General features: G+C 35.6%; 2 protein-coding genes across 5 annotated transcripts; one reads left to right on the plus strand and one right to left on the minus strand.

Annotated features, from left to right (window-relative positions):
• Positions 1-6,429: 6,429 nt before the first annotated feature.
• LOC110688727 (hexokinase-2, chloroplastic-like) lies at positions 6,430-10,240 on the plus strand. The gene is made up of 9 exons (XM_021865486.1): positions 6,430-7,000; positions 7,551-7,701; positions 7,785-7,967; positions 8,065-8,139; positions 8,229-8,384; positions 8,480-8,575; positions 8,842-8,972; positions 9,396-9,477; positions 9,597-10,240. The coding sequence occupies exons 1-9, from the start codon at positions 6,714-6,716 to the stop codon at positions 9,933-9,935; spliced, it is 1,500 nt and encodes a 499-aa protein (XP_021721178.1). The 5' UTR covers positions 6,430-6,713; the 3' UTR covers positions 9,936-10,240.
• Positions 10,241-10,942: 702 nt separating this feature from the next.
• LOC110688728 lies at positions 10,943-17,451 on the minus strand. 4 transcript variants are annotated; one of them, XM_021865488.1, is made up of 13 exons: positions 16,873-17,451; positions 16,501-16,643; positions 16,210-16,255; positions 14,817-14,908; positions 14,489-14,699; positions 14,101-14,374; positions 13,926-14,010; positions 13,771-13,834; positions 13,638-13,689; positions 13,457-13,544; positions 13,010-13,342; positions 12,701-12,934; positions 10,943-11,847 (listed from the first exon to the last, which is right to left on the minus strand). In XM_021865488.1, exons 1-13 carry the CDS (start codon positions 16,970-16,972, stop codon positions 11,404-11,406), a joined length of 2,166 nt encoding a protein of 721 aa, XP_021721180.1. In that variant the 5' UTR covers positions 16,973-17,451; the 3' UTR covers positions 10,943-11,403. The 4 variants fall into 4 exon arrangements, with proteins under 4 accessions (XP_021721180.1, XP_021721179.1, XP_021721181.1 ...); XM_021865487.1 differs by lacking the exon at positions 16,873-17,451 and having other exon boundaries at positions 14,489-14,696; positions 16,501-16,724; XM_021865489.1 differs by lacking the exon at positions 16,873-17,451 and having other exon boundaries at positions 13,926-13,989; positions 16,501-16,714.
• Positions 17,452-19,385: the final 1,934 nt, after the last annotated feature.

The following is a 19,385-nucleotide window of genomic DNA, read 5'->3' on the forward strand; positions in this document are numbered from 1 at the left end:
TGTTAACACACCAAAAACAGACCGAAACTCGTGAAGCACGTAATATGAAGGAAATGAGTGTAACAAGGCAATAAACGACCAAAACGGGCCTAAATACATCCAAAATCACCCATTTATATGCCTTAAAGCGCGCCCTAATGTGCGCTTGTCAGTTTGGAGTGTGTACTCTTGTGAATTAGTTCGATGGGATTTTGATTGATATTGTTCATTTTTTATGGCTTCCCTAAGGGGCTATATTTGCCTACCTTTCCCAAATTTTTCCTACCCATTTTCACCCGGCCTACATTACAAGCTTGAAAAGACTTTATGACCTTCGTGCATAGTATTGTGTTCATGTGAAACGAGTCTTTTGTCAAAATTCTGGAGTATGTGTCACATTTCGAGTCGACTTTTGACTAGGTTGAGCAGCATTATTACCCTCTAAACACACGAGTGTTGTGAGAATGGGGGGGTTATTATTATTAGTGGGGATGGAGAGAGATCGGGCTCATTTTTAGCTCGCCACATAAAATTGTGCGGAGTGACCACTAAGTGAGATATTCTAGTCATCGATTCCTTATGTGTACATGGTTGGCTCTGTTTGATGGCCATTTAGGTTGATTGATAGTCTGAATGAGGTGATTAGTTGGCTAAGAAGCTTGTGTGTCCGATTTTGATTTTGAGTATGATATTTTCAAATGTATTATGGGGTGAAGTATGTTTATTTGGTTGTTGATAGTCATTGATTGTCTTGCTTGAGGGAAAGCAAGAAGCTAGCTTGGGGGAATTTGATGTACACATTCTATACCAAATTTTACCCTTATTTTATAGCTATGTTCGTATGATTTCTAAGCTCTACGGAGCTATTTCTCGCTAATATCCTCCTCTCTAGTGTGGCTTGGTCTATTTGATTGATTTTATAGGCATATGAAGATTTTCGGATGATTTGGACGTGTTTTGGATAGCCACGAGATCCTAGTAGGATGGAAGAGATTTTTCCCGTGTTCGCCCTGGAGGGCAACATTGCCCTGGCAGTCAGGGCGAAGAAGAAAAAAAGTGAAAAGTTCAACTCCCATCCGCCCGGACCGAGCGGCATTGCCCTAGCAGACCGGGCGAGCAGAGTATTGTGCGAGGAGACGAATTGTTTGTCGCGCCCGACCGAGCGGCTTTGCCCTGTCTGACCGGGCACGATTTCGCGGAGCTGCTTTCCTATTTTTTCGAGATTTTTCTTAACTAGGGATATAAATACCCCTTTGTAAAGCCCGACTAGGACACTTAGTTATTATTTTGCAGCTTTTAAAACACTATTAGAACCCTAATATTCTCTCTAGATCTAGATTACATTTTCACTTTCAAGTTTAATCTTTATTCATCAACAATTGGTACTTTTCTTCATTCAAGCAATTGGTATTCATCTTTATTTCTTCTTTTACTTTTAATTACTTATTAATCATGTTTTCTTCATTGATTATTGTTTTTGCTTTCATTAATATGTGTGAGTAGTTTCTTTATTCCAAGATCTAGCGGAACCCGAATATGATTAATGCATGATTTAATTCTTTAAATTCTCTAATAATAATTGTAATTGATATGCTTAATTTATTATGCTTATGCCAATACTAGATTAGGATAATTAGTATTGTTATTAATCCTTTGTTTTAATCGCAACGGGAGTTGGGTTTTGACGGATTTGAATAAATCAATTAAGGGTTTGAAGTTCATCACGGGAGTAGTTGAATGGATGATTAGGAAGTTAGGAGTAATGTGCTTAAGGTCTTTAATTTACATGAATCCACGGAAGTAGGCTTGATTGTGATTAGAAAAGCCATTGATAACTCAGGAGAGACCATTGGTATTATTCATGGATTACTTTTCCTCTTTAATCAATTAAATTATGTGTTAGGGGTAGAACGGCTATTGCATTAATTGTATTTGTGGTGAAGCTTGATCTTGGATGTTTTTAGCATTGAATTGTCATTTTGTTTAGATTTAATTGTTTTAATTAGTTCTTTAGTTATTGATTCTCACTCATTTGATTTGGTTACTTGTTTAGTAATTTCTTGAGTCTATTTGATTAGTTGAACCATAGTCTCTTGGGATTCGACCCTTGATTGCCCGTCTACATAGTAGTGGTCTAGTTAGGTTTATTTTTGTTAGGTACGCGACACGCCTATCAAATTTGTGCTTTCTAGTGTCTTCGTAGTTTTGGTTATGTTATATAGGAAATTGCATATTTGGAGCATTTTCTCGGGATTATTTGGAGCAACTACGAGCATTGAAGGAGCACGACCATCTTTCATAGCCCAAGGCCGATTAGAGTTATCAAACCGGTGATTAAGGCTCGACATGGGAGAAGTCGAAGTGTTGGACCGAGTTATCAAGCCCCGAAGAGGAAATCCAGATTGGGCTTAGAATTGAAGCCCAATCAAGTCCTAAGATGGTGCCCAAGTGGCCTTGCCCAGTCAGGCATCCTCGCCCAGTCTCGCGCCCGGCCGGGCACGAGAGATGCACTCAGGAGCAAAAAGGCGGGCCCGACCGGGTGTTGCTTCACCTGACCGGGCGCGTGTCTTGGAGCAAGAAATTCGACGTTTTTACTTAGATTTTAATTAGGATTTTTTATGTTTGTATAAATACGTTTTTAGTTGTTTGATACAATTATCTCTCTTTCATTAGTTTAATCTTCTCATAAGCTTAAACTTATCTCTTGTTTTTCTCTCTACAACTCTTGGCTTAATTCAATTCATTATTTCCTTTAACTTTGGTAACAATTTCTTCCTTTTTTATTTCAGTAATTTATTTTCTTTTGTTCATCTTTTTTTTTTTTTGAAAATAGAAAAAGGAAAACCTCACAAAACTACACATAATTAGACGAGGAAACCTGGCACATTCTTGCAATATGTGCATGTTTGAAATTTAGCCCCTACCTCCTTTATCTCTTTTAACATCCAAATTATTGTCATGTCCTTACCAATATCACTCTGTAGGTTGTTGAGAAGCACGATAGAATCCGAAAGAATCATTACCCCCTGTTTTCCTTTTTTGTTGGCCCATTTTAAGGCTTACAGGCAAGCCCAGGCTTCACATTGAATAGCTGATGCGGCAGCACCATGCTTTCGACCTTCCTCCATAGAGTAGCCTTAATCATTTATTCTTGCAACCGCCCAACCGACCCCTGCTCTAGTAGAGTTCTTATCCTAAGAGCCATCCACTTCTATAACAAAAGAGCCATAGCCCACCTTAACTTCTCCAAGTTGCACAAGATTGAAACCTAACGGGATAATTGGGTCGTCCCCTGTTATTCCCATTTCGACATTATGTTGGCTACTCTGGTGGTTGAAAACTTTATGTTCCTTTTTTGCCAAATTTTTGATTTCTGCAAAAAGTTAACAGTCCCATTTTCACCATTGAAACATCTTTCGCTCCTAGTCTTCCATAAACTCCATAACGTCGCAACGAATTGGATGCTACAAGTACATCTTTCGTTCCTAGTCTCCCATAACATCCATAACGTCGCAATGAATTGGATGCTACGAGTATTATGCTTTTGTTCATCATGTTTTGCTTAATTGCTTTGATTAGTTTAGATTTGATTATGTGTGAGTAGATTATTTTCTAGGGTTGTGGGGATCCATAAATAATATGAAGGGGTAATTTATTATTGTTGATTGTCAATGCTTGATTAATTTCCTATTGATTAATTTAATGTTATTCAATTAGATTGGGTTTGGTTTAATTATATGAGTTTTGCAATATTGATTCGAGATTCGACATATGAGAATTGATGTTTAGGCTTAGTTTCAGGCAGGTTAATTTATAAATGGTTAAGTCAAGATTCGAAAGATGCGATTTAATACCGAGAGATTAATTATGTGATTGTAATACATAGAAAAATCCCTTTATAATCTGATTAATTAATGCATTGATGATTGATTATTATGTTTTACCCTGGAATATTATTTATTGGTGAACCTATACCCTAGGTTTTTATTATTTGATTTTCTCCTAAAACTTTCATCTCCGTAGCTTAGTTCTTTTCATATTAATAAATTGGTTACCTAATTATTAATTTAATAACGAATAAATCAACTCGTTTCCCTGTGGTTCGACCCTTCTTCCCTATCTGCTTTTGTTAGAGGATTTAGGAATTATTTTTGATAAGGTGATATGACGTTAGCTTGTCATTCATAACTCACAAGGTACTGCAAAGTCCATAGTTCAAAAGAAAAAAAAATCTGAATTAATATAGTTGTGCATAATTGAACCCCCCATACCATAACCCACCAAATTAACAAGGTACCTAGTGCACATAGAGTTATAAAATGTTCACGGTTTTGTACTACAAAGTGAATCCTCATATATTTAAATCCTCACATGCTTTCAAGGTGCAAAGGTTGCACTCTTGCTCACAGAAGCCCTATTTCGCTCAACTCAAAGAACTCCGGAGCAAAGCACCTACAGATATGGCATTTTCAATTCAAAAGTAAATAAAAAAAAGTCAAAAGTAAATTAAAATATCTTGAAAACAATACCAAAACAACTATGCAAAACTATTTACAATTTGGGCAGACAACTAGGCTAATCACAGTTGTTCAAATTATTGTAATGTCGAGTGCACCTGAGCTAGCAACCTGGCATTACATTCATCCCATTAAGTCAGGAATTTCATCAAACACTTGGCGTGCAACATATTAAAGCAATAAAAAACCCAACAACCCAAAACGAAAAATTAAACCATACACATCCACCAAACAATAACTCACTACGCAACACAGTAATTGAAAGTAATCAAAAAATAAAAATAGAAACCCTAGTCCTAGAAACTGCCAAACAAAAACCTAAATCAAGCAAATTAAGTAAAAATTCATTATTATAAACTTACAAATCTATCCACATGCTAATTGAAAACTCAAATGAAAATCAACAAATGCTAATTGAATTAAAATGCAAGTCTTAATTGAATAAGAAAACAACAAAGAAAAACAAAAGGCAAATCCTATTTGAATACAACCAACAACGTAAACACTTATTTTTTAAAAAAAAATTAAAAAAAAAAACAACGTAAACACTTGATAGAATCAAAAATTACAAAATCAAAACACTTACCTCTCCAAAAACAATCGATAACCTTAATACATCAAATCAATGTTTTGAGACGCAAAATCAGAAGTACTAAAATCACAACACAGAGAATTCAAGAGAAGAGAGAAAGCATGAAGAAGAGAGAGAAAGTGAAAAAGAAAAAACGCAGGAGGTAGTCACTCAAAATATCAAATTTACTAATTTTCCATTAATGAAGCATGTGGAATCTCGGTCGTTAGATTAAGCGCGATCAACTATCCTGATGAGTTCCTAGTTCCTATTATTCACCTTGGTTCTCACATGATCCCAATTCTATCATGTGAGAACCGAGGTGAATAATAGGAACTATGAACCAATCTCAGTCTTTAATCATGCTACATCCGACGGCTTACATTTCACCCGCATTCAATAATGGCATATTTATAATTTCGCGAATTGAATTTTTAAACTATTTTCCTGTTTTTTAACTTTTAAGGCAATTTCATTTATTTTATGACTGATTTCGTTTACTTTTACTAACTTTTCATTTACTTTTTAGAAAAGAAACTGAAAATCACTTTGTAAAGTTAATATTTACAAAAATGTCATTAATGACACGAGAAGTATGTTGACCATCCGATTAACATGATCAAAGGGCCTAGATTAGTTCCTAGTTCTTATTATAGATTTGGCTCTCATTACAACTTTATATATATATATATATATATATATATATATATATATATATATATATATATATATATATATATATATATATATATATATATATATATATATATATATATATATATAAGGTGGTCAACAAATTTCCCTAAAAAATAAATAAAATTGTAGTACTTGTTAGGCCATGTTCACTTCACCTTGAACAAATTATATTCAGTAAAAATAATTTCAGTTCTGTAAAAATCAGTAAACTTAAAGAAGAAATATAATAAAATATCAGTAAAATAATTTCATTTCAGCAAAAATAATTTCAATTCAGCAAAATTAATTTCAATTTAGTAAAAATTATTTAAGTTCAACAAAAATAATTTCAATTCAGTAAAAATAATTTTCAGCAAAAAATAGGTGAAGTGAGCAGGGCATTAATGATAGATTTTTTATTTATTTTTTTTGACGGGTTGTTAATGATAGAAATTAGAATAATAGAAGGGTAATGCTATATGCAGCCTAAGCATTCAATATACTTCATTTTTTAGTATTAAGTTGAGAATTTATCGACAATTCATTAGTAAATCAGTGTAATAACGGTTTATTTATTGTCAATTCTTTCCATTTTTAGCTTCTTATATGCAGCCCTAAGAATTGCAATTTTTATGTTTTTTTTATCTTATTATTCCATAATAAAATTGTAGATTTTTTTTTTGAAACATAAAATGATAGAAATTAGAATAATAGAATCCAAGTAAATTGTTAATGATAGAAATCAGAATAATAGAATCCTGGTGTAAACCAAAGTGCTGAAAGTTCCCACAGTAGAACAAATAAAGTTTAACTATAAGTCTAACAACCACCATGGATCTGTCCGACCCACCACTTCATTCTCACATTATTTCCAACCCAATTTCTCTTCTCCTCCCTTTCTCTCTCTCCCATCACCATCACCACCACCACCACCATCTCCTTCGTCTCGCTGCAACTCAAGTTAGGTTGTTATGTCAATGCCAGCAGCATCCGCAGCGGCCATTGGATCACTATGTTTTCCAATATCAAGGATCAGGCCCTCTTCCTTCCGCCCAAGGATGACAGCCATCCGATCCGGTGCCGGTGTCGACACAATTAATCATGTCTTGACTAAATTGCAAAAGGAGTGTGCTACACCACTCCCTGTTTTGCGCCACGTGGCTGATTCTATGGCTAATGATATGAGAGCTGGACTTGCTGTTGATGGTGGCAGTGATCTCAAGATGATTCTGAGCTATGTTGATGCTCTCCCTACTGGGTATTTTTCTTTTTTCTATTTTTCCTTACAATTGATCATTGATGTGTGCTTTAATTCTGAGAATTAATGTTTGAATTGAGTTAATGCATTATGTAGAAGACAATTTAAGTTAGCTTAGACTGAAAGTGTGAGTCATGATACTTGTATTTAAAACAGTGTCTATATACCCTGGTGCACGGTACACTCGTTTTAAAACAACAACAGTTCAATCAACATTAAACGAGCGTATCTCACTATCTAAAGTGAACATAACAACAAAAAACATTAAACATAGATTTAAAGAATACACTCTTCAATGTGGGAGTTTTCGTATGTGTCATTGTCAATTCAAAGCTACCAATTTTTATTTGTCTGTTGTATTTAATTTGAATTTTGGGATTAAGCTTTGTTTTTGGCCTCATGCTTTGGATATTTTGAAAAGGATTGATTTTTATACAAGTATATATCAGCATGCTATACATTCAGCTGAAGTTTAATTGTAGATGAATGTAATTTTGGAGTTGTATAATAATTAGATTGTGATGTTTTGTGACACTTGTGATGGTGAAAGGAATGAGAAAGGATTGTTCTATGCATTAGATCTTGGTGGAACGAATTTCCGAGTATTGAGAGTTCAATTAGGTGGAATGGATCAACGTGTCATCGCTACTGAGGCTGAGCAAGTCTCAATACCACAGGAATTAATGTCCGGTACCTCTGAGGTTTGTTGAATCAATTACTAGTATTCTGTTAATTATTTCCCTTGCTTAGCACCCTGAGGATGTTTATTAGAGCTTGTCTGCAGGAACTCTTTGATTTCATTGCTTCTGGTTTGGCAAAATTTGCTGAGAAAGAGAGTGGAGAATTCCAACTCTCACAAGGAAGAAATAGAGAACTTGGATTCACTTTTTCTTTTCCAGTAAAACAAACATCTATAGACTCGGGTATTCTGATCAAGTGGACAAAAGGCTTTGCAGTTTCAGGAACGGTTCGTGCTTGCTTAACTCTTTGTTCCTCAAGTTTACTTGGATGCTTTATGTATTATAACTTTGATATTAATAGGACTCTGTTTGAAATCTGTGTAGGCAGGAAAAGATGTAGTAGCCTGTTTAAACGAAGCTATGAAGAGGCAAGGGCTAGCAATGCAAGTCTCGGCTCTGGTATGTGTTGAATGTTTTTCAAAAACTTTAATACTTTAACAAAACTTTGGGAAATAGCATTCGTTTTAGCTACTGATGGAACAAGTTAGGTTAATGATACAGTTGGAACTTTAGCGGGCGCAAAATACTGGGACAACGATGTCATGGTTGCTGTAATCTTGGGAACGGGAACAAATGCTTGTTATGTGGAGAGGACTGATGCCATTCCAAAGTCGCCTGGCAAAAAATCTCAATCAGGAACAACAGTATGCCAGAATCTCTTCAATCAAAGATTTCTAACCTTATTTTCATTATTGGGATAATGTACTTAAGTTTTTTCATTCTCTAATATCTATATTAGATAATTAACACTGAATGGGGAGCATTTTCAACTGGACTTCCCTTGACTGAATTTGATAGGGGAATGGATGCTGAGAGCATCAATCCTGGCGAACAGGTATCTATAAATTTTTTTTTTTTTCTATTTTTTTTTTTTTTTACAGTAGATAAAGAAGAGCTGGCCTAACAGGCCGGAACTTTGCACAACCCATCCCAGGTTAGCAGGGGAGGAGGGGGGGTGGAGATCCCCACCCCCAAAGTGCCCCAAGGATTGAGGTTGTACGACACAATCCTGCCCACGAGACCATGTACTAGCATCAGAACATAGGTCTTTTATTCTATTGTTTCTTGTTAACCCTTGTATGCTGTTGAATGTTGATACAGATATTTGAGAAAACAATATCAGGCATGTACCTTGGTGAGATTGTGAGGAGAGTGGTATTGAAAATGGCTGAAGCAGAATCTCTGTTTGGCAACAGCATCCCAGAAAAACTGCAAACCCCTTTCTCACTCAGGTAATGTGACTTTTTTTTATTTCTTTTTGGGATGGTTTTGTGCATTGTGTTAAACCATTATCATCAGGCAATCAAGCAGTAGTCATTTGGCACTCGTATTATTTAGTATTCATTATCAGTTTGATTATTATGGGATGTATTCTCCATAATCTTTATTATTGAATTCCAAAATTTTGAATGTTCCAGACTTCTAGTAGATTCCTTGAAAATTTACACTCCTAGATGATCCATTTTTATTTTCCAGAATTAGAGTCCCAATAAGCAATTACTTGGTGCTTGGTACTGAAATTCTTATTTAGTACCACACAGGCACACATTCATGTGTTGTTAACAGGATATGTGCCTCATCTTGATTGCCCTAGAATCATTTCCGGAAGAACTGCCTAATTACCGTCTTAATACACTATAATTTGGCCCCTGCAGAACCCCGCATATATGCGCTATGCAGCAGGACACATCAAACGACTTGGATGCAGTTGGCTCAATTCTCTTCAATGAGGCAGGGGTAAGTCTTAGCAAAATCAATATGGTTTTAGAATTTAGCCTTCACAGATTAAGGTATCTAGTATTCTGAATTTTTTTTGAGAATATCATAGCTTAATTTTCTTCTTTGAGATTCACCAGATTGAATCAAATGTAAGAGCAAGGCAAATAGTTCTCGAGGTTTGTGACACAATAGCAAAGAGAGGGGGGCGATTAGCTGGTGCAGGAATTGTGGGGATTCTCCAGAAAATGGAGCACGACATGAAAGGTGTCATTTTTGGGAAGCGAACTGTTGTGGCAATGGATGGAGGCTTGTATGAAAACTACCCTCAGTATAGAAGTTATCTTCAGGATGCAGTTACTGAGCTTTTAGGACCAGCCTTGTCAGAGAAAATAGTAATTGAACACTCAAAGGATGGTTCTGGAATTGGAGCAGCTCTGTTGGCTGCTGCAAACTCCAAGTATAAGCATGATTTCTGATTCAAAAATTTTGCATCTAGATCACCAAGATTCCTATATGTTTATCCTCACCTACCTTTCTGTTTCTTTCTCAATGCTATTGAAATCACTAGCAGAGATCCAGATTGAGACTGCACCATTTTTTGCACTAGCTTCTTCATGTAATTCTAGTCATTTATAGTGAAAATATTTGTATTTATAAAAGATTTCTGGATTTAGAATGTGGCATTTGATTCTGAAATGCTTAGATATCTTGAGCAAAAGTGCAAGCTCAAGCACTGGGTGCATTGCTCTTTCACTCATCAATCAAATATCATATTTGTATATAATATGTCAACTGACTGCAGACAGACATTGCAAATTTTATGCATGTGCACCTGTTCAAAGGTAGAATACCATTCTTAGAGAGGCAAACTTAGCAGTGACTCCTAATTTCTGAATCCTGATCTTTCCATGAATCTAACTCACTACATAGCGCCCACACAAGGATTAAGCCTTGAATTATTGAAATCATCTCCTGATCTTTCATATGTTTACTGAGTGCAGCTTTTTCTTGGTTCAGAAGAGAGCAAAAGATAGCCTGACTGATCATTCCTCACCCCCTCCCCCCCAAATACACAAAGCCCCACCCCCCTACACATACAAAAAGAAAATTCTAATACTTCACTTTCCGACCTGGCAGAAGATCAGGTAATGGTACGAATGTCAAGTGTTGTGCGTAGGGCTGATTTTTTTAAAAAAAAAAAATCCTTTGGAAGGCAAACTAGGAAAATATATGCAATGATATCAATGGAAAATATAATACGCAAAACACAGTGCATTAATTTAGCACGGAAAAGTCTACTATTGCTTAGAAGAACTTCTATAGAATCATGATCTTTGATGAAAAAAATATTTTTACAGTTGAATAGTTTCAGCTCATGAAAAACCTAAAGTTTTGAACAATTAGCTAGTTCACCTTTTACTTTTCCACCAATAACCAAAACTGCAAGTACCGATCACTGCTGATTCAGTATAACATACAGATAGGTAACAGAATGAAGCATATGTAGTACTCATTCTCAAAGAGGTCCTACACCATCTGAGAAGAAGCATCACGGCAGAACTAGCATTCGAACTGCCCTTCTAGTTTTTACCACCTTGAAATCTGCTATCCTGCAGCAGCCAGTATGACTTACACATGATCAACTAACATTCAAAATCAAGCTACCTGTTATTTACTGTGTTTGTGGTATAGGTCCCACATATACAATCTGAAAAATTGCAAAAAAAAAAAAAAAAAGAATCCCAAACCGTGGCTTCCTGCTTTCATGACGGCTCTTGTGCATTTTTAACAAACCAAGCTACCCACTAGTTTATATATCCTTAGCCTTGTCTAGCTTTCTAAATGTTATCACCCATAAACAGCTCACAACCCTTATGAAGGCTTAACGTACTTTTATCTAATGCCACCCAACATCATCCAATTGTTCTTATGTTAGCTATTCTCTCAACTCAAGAGTCGCTCATTGCAAAGTAGTTGCAATGGCAGTACGCCACCAGAATGAAATCGGCCTCCTTTATCTTCACGTATAGAAGGGAGTTGACTGTTTTGAATCTTTACATTGGACATTGGCAAGGATGGACTGAGCCCTAAGTATTGCTGCTGTGGCTGTTGAGAGATGTGAAGATACTTGGAACCCATAGTTTCTAAAGATGGTCTAGAAGCTGATAGGTGCGCTTGCATGGGAATCATAGTGTGTGGATCCCGTGCACTATTTTGCCAATTTGCAATATGGGATGAGAGGAGAGGACTAGGCCTGAACTGTGCCGATAGTTGGGCTGTCCAAATCTGCTGCTGCTGTTTAGGATGCGACAGTTGTGTTGATCTTGCTGTGCCCAAAGGAACAGGCCCACAATGATTGCTGTAATATGAAGGTACTTGTATGTGAACCTGTAATATACAAATAGTTTTATCAAGAGTTTCAGATAGTAAATCAATATATGGAAGATTACATACTAAACAATACAATTACAGCATAAGACAGACTCAAGTAATCCAAAACACCAAAACCAGTCTCAAACTAATGCCAGCCTACAAATATAGAAAGGAATAGTGCCATTTATGAATTGAAAAGTAAAAATTCTAAATTTAGAAAAAGCAACCATAAATTAGGATGCAGATCCCTAACAGCCTTTTGGTAAGTAAATGGTGGTTATGAGAATGAAAATGTGCATCGAGAAATCAATGTCCATTCCCATGGTAATGATAGTTTACCCAAAACTATCTCTTTTTCTTCACAAAGTTTCATTCTCATCCATCACCATTTAGAGATAGTATTGGGTGGTGACGGACAAATATTACTCATGAAGATATTGCTTAGCTCATCAAATTACACTAAAATTCACTCATATTACCACTATTTATAATTTCCTACCAAACGAGCTGCAGATGACACAATGAGCTGTAAATCACAGGCAAATGGAGCAGAAAGAATGAACAATTTTATTATTAACATTTTACTCCTAAGAAAACCATCGTTGTGGCAGTACTAAATTCATGAGAGCATACAAATGATAGTTATGTCCCTTTTATCAGGAAATAAGTTAATAATTTATACAGGGATATGTATTGTAGGAAGAGCTGATAGCCAGGTGCACTTTGTATTAAGAAATTCTGTGTAGTTTTCCCAGGCATTAATCATGTCATTCTATTTAGATTAAAGTAACAGTTAAAATGTAAAAAGGTACATGCAAAATGAAAAAGGTAGAGGCCTACAGAGGAAAGACATGAAATTAGAAGATACCTGAGGTGGCATAGATGGTGGTGCAGCTGATACTGCTGCTGCATGATCCCCGTAACGAATGGGGGGAAAACTATTTTGAGGCATAGAGCAAGGAACGTAGGTATTATGCTCTGCAACTGAGTGTAGTTGAAGTACATGATCCTTAGCACCCATAGTAATACCCAGCCTATTTACACTTCCACCTTTGTTTACTTCTGTGCCAGCTCCAGTTGACAGAGACAGGAAATTATAGCTCTGCCAACATCAAAAAATGTATTAGATCAATATAAGATTGACTACAGCAATAACAATGACAAGAACACCATGTACCTCCTCCTTTGAGTTACACTTTCCAGAGAGTGAACGCCCCTGATCTTCAACCTGACACTTTTTGGGGAGTACAGAGACATCATTTGCAGTTTCACAAATCTTGTCAGCAGCAGAGCCAAACATGTGGCCAGCGGTAAAAGCTGTACTTAGATCATCCCGGTTGCCAGAAGCATGTCCAGTAGATAGACATTGTGACGGTCTCAGCTGGCTGGTATCTAAAGGATGAGTATCTCTTCTTTCTGAGGATTGCAGTACCTGGATCAGGTGGCTAATGTATACATGTGCAACAGATCTTCTCCACGTCTTTCTTCCACCATTTATCGAGTAGGGTACCTGGATTCAACGGGCAAATAGTCACAAATATAGAAAATGGCATTGGAGATTTTGTTGTCGAATAGTTGATAATTTGAAATATAAATTTGGAAAAAAAGGTCCTCTCCAAATCACCTTTCCAGCTGATGGAGTATCTTTGCAGGAAACAATTTTGGATGAGGAGGCTTTACCAGGCGAAGATGGAAATATTGTCGTAGCTGACCTGTAATTTGTAAGAGAGATTTCATTAGACCATTGAAAAGGTCAAATTGTAAATTATTATCATGTCCAAAATCTAAAAGAGAAAGAAGATTACTGTGAATGAAGTCCATCAACTCCAAGTCCAAGTGAAGGTCTTAAAGTCAAGGCTGGATAAAGAACCAGAATATTACACAGTAATACAAATTTAAGATTAAAAAATATAGAGATGAAAATGATAATGGTGGTACCATTAGCTCCACAATTTGATGAGGTAGCATTCTCTCTATCTTTACTAGCAGCGAAGTCTACTGCCTGAAATGCACAGTGATCAATTTCATTGAATAACAAAATAGAAAGAAAAAACCAGTCAATCACAATCAACAGGTCAACAAATGAAGCTTACTCCTATGTTAATGTGGGATTCTCTCTTAGGAAATTGAAATTTCTCTCCATTGGTCTCATTTAACCTGTATATAGAATAAAAAGGTCTTAAAACCGAAAAAACAAGAAAGAAAACACTTAAGTATGGATATCTGTGCAAGAACAAACTTTAAGGAGCTTCACAGTCCAATACTCACCTGCTCTCTAGGTTTTGTTCAGTTGAACAATAAAAGGGGGTAGAATGTGTTATTTGTCTTTCATCACAGGCCCTAAGCAGCGGAGGGATCTGAAAATGTGCTGGTGGGACAGAAACCTTCGAATTCGGATTCATCTGTCTTCCTTCAGATAGCTGCTTAGACCAAGAAAGAGTAGATTCATTCACAGTTCTCTTTTTCGAAGAGTCCCTTGGTGGGCCATTTGTGGTAGGTGCAGGATTAGCTGTTTTGGGTTCCTCTGTCAGGACCATTGGATCTAATAAGATGAAAGGTTCTTTACGTCAAATTACAAATAATAACCATGCATAAATCATCCAGAAAATGCAAGATTAATTACTGGAGGTTAAAAAAAACAACAACAAAAAAAAACCTTCTGATGAAGGCATAGCATCATTGTTTTGTCTCTTCGACAAGCCTGACATTTTTCCATCAAGACACTCCTCGTCTTTATCATTGGCATGCACGCCGTCATGAGGAACCAACCCGGCCAAAGCGAACAATGTCTCCGCCACCTCTGCCTCATCTTTGGAGATTTCCACCGAAACAGTCCCTCCAGAAGAATGATCTGACCAACCATTCTGCTGCATAGCAATTTGCAAATGTGCAACATTTAAGTATGTCACTTCAACCGCTCTGCTTCAGTATATAAATAAGAGTTCATTTACATGATTAGAAACTAACAAGATTAAGGAACAAACCATGCATAGCTTAGGTTTCTTCAGACTATTGTTTGGTCTATTCGCATTTGGCATGGCCACTGAAGCTGATTCACAGCTACGTTTTCGAATTGCTGACAACCAAAGCAAAATTTTATACACATGAGACAAACCAACTAACCATCTTAAACATAAATTTATAAACAAAATACAGACTAATACAATAATCTGTCACGTAGTACTCATATCTTTAGAAAATACTACCTCCATTACAGATTATGCAACGATTAGACATTTTTCCTCTCTGTTTTATGTCAAATCGTTGCACATAACCTGTAACAATATTGCTTCTGAAAGAATATTATATTACATATTGCTTCTTTTTACTGAATTAGAAAAAGGGTATACACTGAACATAAAAAAATGCAGCTTCCAGCATGTTAAAAAGTGGAAGAACATACAGAATCTGTTTATCAGAAAAAATTTAAAAAGAAAGAAAAAGGATTCATTAAAGCTTTAAAGTACAATTTCAGAATTTTCAGAAATCTTTTTATATTGACCCACCACTTCCCATGTACTGTACACACACAACATTATCTTCCCACAATAAAACCCATAATTTTTTTATTTTTTTTTTGAAAGAAGTCCTAAAAGACATTAAATTTCATTAATAATAGCCATACGGCATCTACAATTGACAATTAACGATAATGAAAATGAATTTAGCAAAATCAAACAAGAATTAATCGGAGAAGGGCTAAGAATCCAAATACATAAATATAACAATTCGGCACATTCTCGGTTCGTTGTCTCATACAACTTTTTGAGTGGATCCGTCGCCGCTTCGCAATTTTGTGAGAAAGAAAATTCTTGTGTTGATTCCGTAACCCGAATCCGAGCCATAATCAATAGTAGCCCCGCACAACCAGAGACCAAATTAAACACAAATAAAACCTTGTCTTTCGAAGGAATCCGAAAAACCTTGTCTTTCAAAGGAGATCGAGAAAACCTTGTCTTTCGAAGGAGATAAACCCTTTCTTTCGAGGGATACATTATTGTAACCTAGAACAAATTAAAAAACTTGAAAGAAAATAAAATTTGGGGCTTTCCACCGGTGAAATCCGATGGAAGCCCCTCCAAAATTGACAATGGAAGCCCCATAATTCTTAGCTATTGTATAATCATAAAATCCGTGATTTAATCACCAAAAAAACCAGAAAATTCCTTTTATTAATTTATTTTTAAAAAAACAAAACCGAATTTATAGCTCCAAACTATTTTTTGATAAAAAAAAAATAAAAAAAAAAGACATTAATTCATTTTCACCTTAAAAAAAAAAACAGAATTATTCAATAATTATTCTACAAAAATAATACCCCACAAAAAAAAAAAAAAAAAAAAAAAAAAAAAAAAAAAAGATAAAAAGACAAAATACCTGAACGAAGCTTCCTTGGAACAGAGGTATTGGAATCACTGAAAATCTGGGGGGGAAAAAACCCAGAAAATATGTAATTTCATATTTCAGAAATGACATTAACTCAAATAAATCATCAAAATCTAAAAAACCCAAAAAATCAAAACACCACTAATCATCTTATTTATTACATTATATTAAACAAATCAACAAAACTCAGAAAATTTAATCAACAATTATCGTTTAAAGAAGAAATTGAATCATATCAATCTTAAAAAATCAACAAAATCCACAAAATAATATAAAAATTACCTTTCTGGGAAGCTTGAATTTGATAGAACTGACAGTAGTGGAGTGAAGAAGCTGTTCGTCTCCACCATCAAAACCCATTTCTCTCTCAACAACACTCAATCGGTTCACTTTCTCTCTCCTCAATTTCTCCTTCTCCACGTTACCTTCATAACACCCAGAAAAATTAACCCCAAAAAAAAATATTATCCAAAAAAAAATGGAGAAACAGAGGCACCAAAAAACAGAGATATAAGAAGATAAAATGAAGAATTTATCCATAATAAAAATCCAAAAAAAACAGCAAAATTGTCTATTTCTGCACAAAAATTAAGGAATTGTTTGGTAAAATGAAAATGACAGATAAATTTTAAATAATATTAATTTGTGGGGTACCAGATACAACAGGCAGATGATGATGATGAGGCTTCTTCTTGTTGGGGCCAGATTGCCGACTAATTACACGCCTCTCGTCTTCTTCTCCATTTTTCTCCATTTCTTCTTTCTCTCTCCTCTTCTTTCTCTCTCTTAAAATAAACTGAAAATGGGTACTGAAGAAAAGGCGAAAATGGTGGGATTTAATTTTATTTTTTTTTTTTACTGGTTTTTTTTCCAGTAATAACAAATCCAATCAATTATTCCAAAAAAAAATGAAATTTCCAAAATGTTTTAGCTAGCTGGTGAAATGTATCAATCAATGAATGAATACTAGATTTCTCTCCATATTTCGTAATTTTTATTTTCTCTCTATTAAAAAGTGGAAATCGTTTCTCGTGTTAAGGAGAATCGGGTTCTTCACGAAAAATAGAAATTCAATCAAAAAAACCCAGAAATCATAACTATGTGGGGTAAGAGGAAGAAGAAGCTGAAATAGAGAAAGAGAAAGAAAGTGTGTGTGAAGAGAGAGAAAGTTGAAGCGTTTTTTATTCTCCTGAAAAATGCTGACAGAGGACGTGAAAAGACGTCATTCATAACTAAAATTAGGAAAATCGAAAAGGGAGGATATTTATAATATGAGTCCTTTAATAGCTCGAACGGTTAAAGTTTTCATCTCGATTTTAGAAGAATTTTGGTTCGGTTTTTATCTCACTCTGGTCACTCTCTAAACATTATTAAAAAAATATTAGTTGAAATAGTTCAAGTCCTTTGTCGCTTTTCATTACACCCTCCCACTTGTGTCGAGTCGAGTCAAGTCAAGTCTAGTTTATTTGGCAATTGAGGGGTTGAGGTGGTGATGTTGAAATAGTGTGACTCATAGAGGTATTCTAGCTCACTATGGTCATTACAATTTTGAGGTCATGTTGTTTTAATTACTTTACTAGAGTGGAACTTTAATCGATTCTAAAGAATTATGTTTTACCATTATGTTTTTATGTTGACATTTAGGGTCTGTTCTCATTAATTGAACTTAGCTGAACTGAAATGAAATGAATATTTTATAAGAGAAGGAAATTAAGAATTGAACTGAAGTGAAAATAAACGTATGAGAACGGGCCTTTAAATAATGATTAATGATGGATTTTACAAGAGTGGTGTGATTATCCACTAAAGGTAAGTATAATTGTTATTTGTTACTCGTATTTCTTATCAATGGATTTTATGACATTCAACCTGAACTTCTTGCATTTGTGTCATAACTCATAACTGCATGTATATATGGTTCATTTATTATCGTTTGTTGGAGTCTAAGCGTCTTCGTATGCGATCATCATATTATGGTAAGCAATAGTGATTGCATTAAAAAGGTACTAGAATACATATGTGTTGACGCACGGGATATTTCATGTACTTGTAAAGGTAAATAATGTTAGAAGTTATGGGAAGATAATTAAAACTGGTCTTTTATTTATTGTTTTTCAAAGAAAGGGGAGAGGGGATTGTGACTGCACATAAATTGGGGGTTGAAATTTTGGAGCTTCGTGGTTGACAATTGCAAGCTATGTTTTGTATTATTATATTAATACTTAAGAGCGTGTAAAATAATTTTGCAATTTAAGGTAAAATTAACAATTTAAGTTCAAAGTCTTGTGCATTGTCGCATTGGACAATAGCATCGCCAAAAAAATAGGGGAAAACATCACTAGCTACACACATCACAAATCGAGAGAACAATGATTTGCTGGATTGAACATAAATTGTACTCTCCAATAAAGCACTTAGATAAACCTTAAGGCTCATATATTTTTTGCATATAGTAAGACTAAATGGGCCTAGTCGAAGACTTCTATCCTAAGAACCCTATGAACCCTAGTTGGAAATGCCTAGGGGGTAAGGGGACGGGGATTTGGTCACGGTGAAACTCGAAGCTCACACCCCAAGTGTTGTGCGACAGCGGAAGCAAAGGTCGAAAACAAACAAGAAAACAATAAAGAAATTCAATGCAAACAATAAGAACAACACCAAGAATTTACGTGGTTCACTATCGATGTGATAGCTACGTCCACGGGCACCGAGATCGAATGATTTCACTATAAACTGCAAAGATTACAAAGATGATTCTTGTATTTCTCAAGAACGGCTCTCACTCTCTCTCTCTTAACCCTTATACTAATATTAGGGAGGTTTTATATTAATCCCTAAAATAAAAGATACTTGGGCAAAAAGATAACATAAAAGATAACTTTAAATCGTAAAATCCGCGTCTCCGCATTTTTCCTTCTCCGCCCGGTCAGACCGGGCAAGGTCTGCCCGATCGGGCGCGAGAAGAAAACTCCATACGAATGCTTCAACGTATCCAACCCCCACCGCCCGGTCAGACCGGGCAATGTCCGCCCGATCGGGCGGACAAAGCTACGAAGTACGAGTCACCTAATACTTATCAACAATCTCCACCTTGACGAGAACTCGTAGTCAGCAAACGACCCCATCAAGACATAGTGGAAAAACATCTCAAGCCAAACCCGATGCAA

Source organism: Chenopodium quinoa, unplaced genomic scaffold (genome assembly GCF_001683475.1).
Source record: "Chenopodium quinoa cultivar QQ74 unplaced genomic scaffold, ASM168347v1, whole genome shotgun sequence".
Taxonomy (NCBI): domain Eukaryota; kingdom Viridiplantae; phylum Streptophyta; class Magnoliopsida; order Caryophyllales; family Amaranthaceae; genus Chenopodium; species Chenopodium quinoa.

What these genes read in the sequence shown, in the direction of transcription:
- LOC110688727 (XM_021865486.1), top strand. Translation starts at nt 6,714, where the DNA reads ATGTCAATGCCAGCAGCATCCGCAGCGGCCATTGGATCACTATGTTTT. An exon ending in GCTTTGCAGTTTCAGGAACG is followed by an intron (nt 7,968 to 8,064) that starts GTTCGTGCTTGC and finishes AAATCTGTGTAG; the next exon opens with GCAGGAAAAGATGTAGTAGC. An exon ending in CAATGCAAGTCTCGGCTCTG is followed by an intron (nt 8,140 to 8,228) that starts GTATGTGTTGAA and finishes GGAACAAGTTAG; the next exon opens with GTTAATGATACAGTTGGAAC.
- LOC110688728 (XM_021865488.1), bottom strand. Translation starts at nt 16,972, where the DNA reads ATGGAGAAAAATGGAGAAGAAGACGAGAGGCGTGTAATTAGTCGGCAA. An exon ending in AATTCAAGCTTCCCAGAAAG is followed by an intron (nt 16,256 to 16,500) that starts GTAATTTTTATA and finishes TTTCCCCCCCAG; the next exon opens with ATTTTCAGTGATTCCAATAC. An exon ending in CACCATCTATGCCACCTCAG is followed by an intron (nt 11,848 to 12,700) that starts GTATCTTCTAAT and finishes TGTATATTACAG; the next exon opens with GTTCACATACAAGTACCTTC.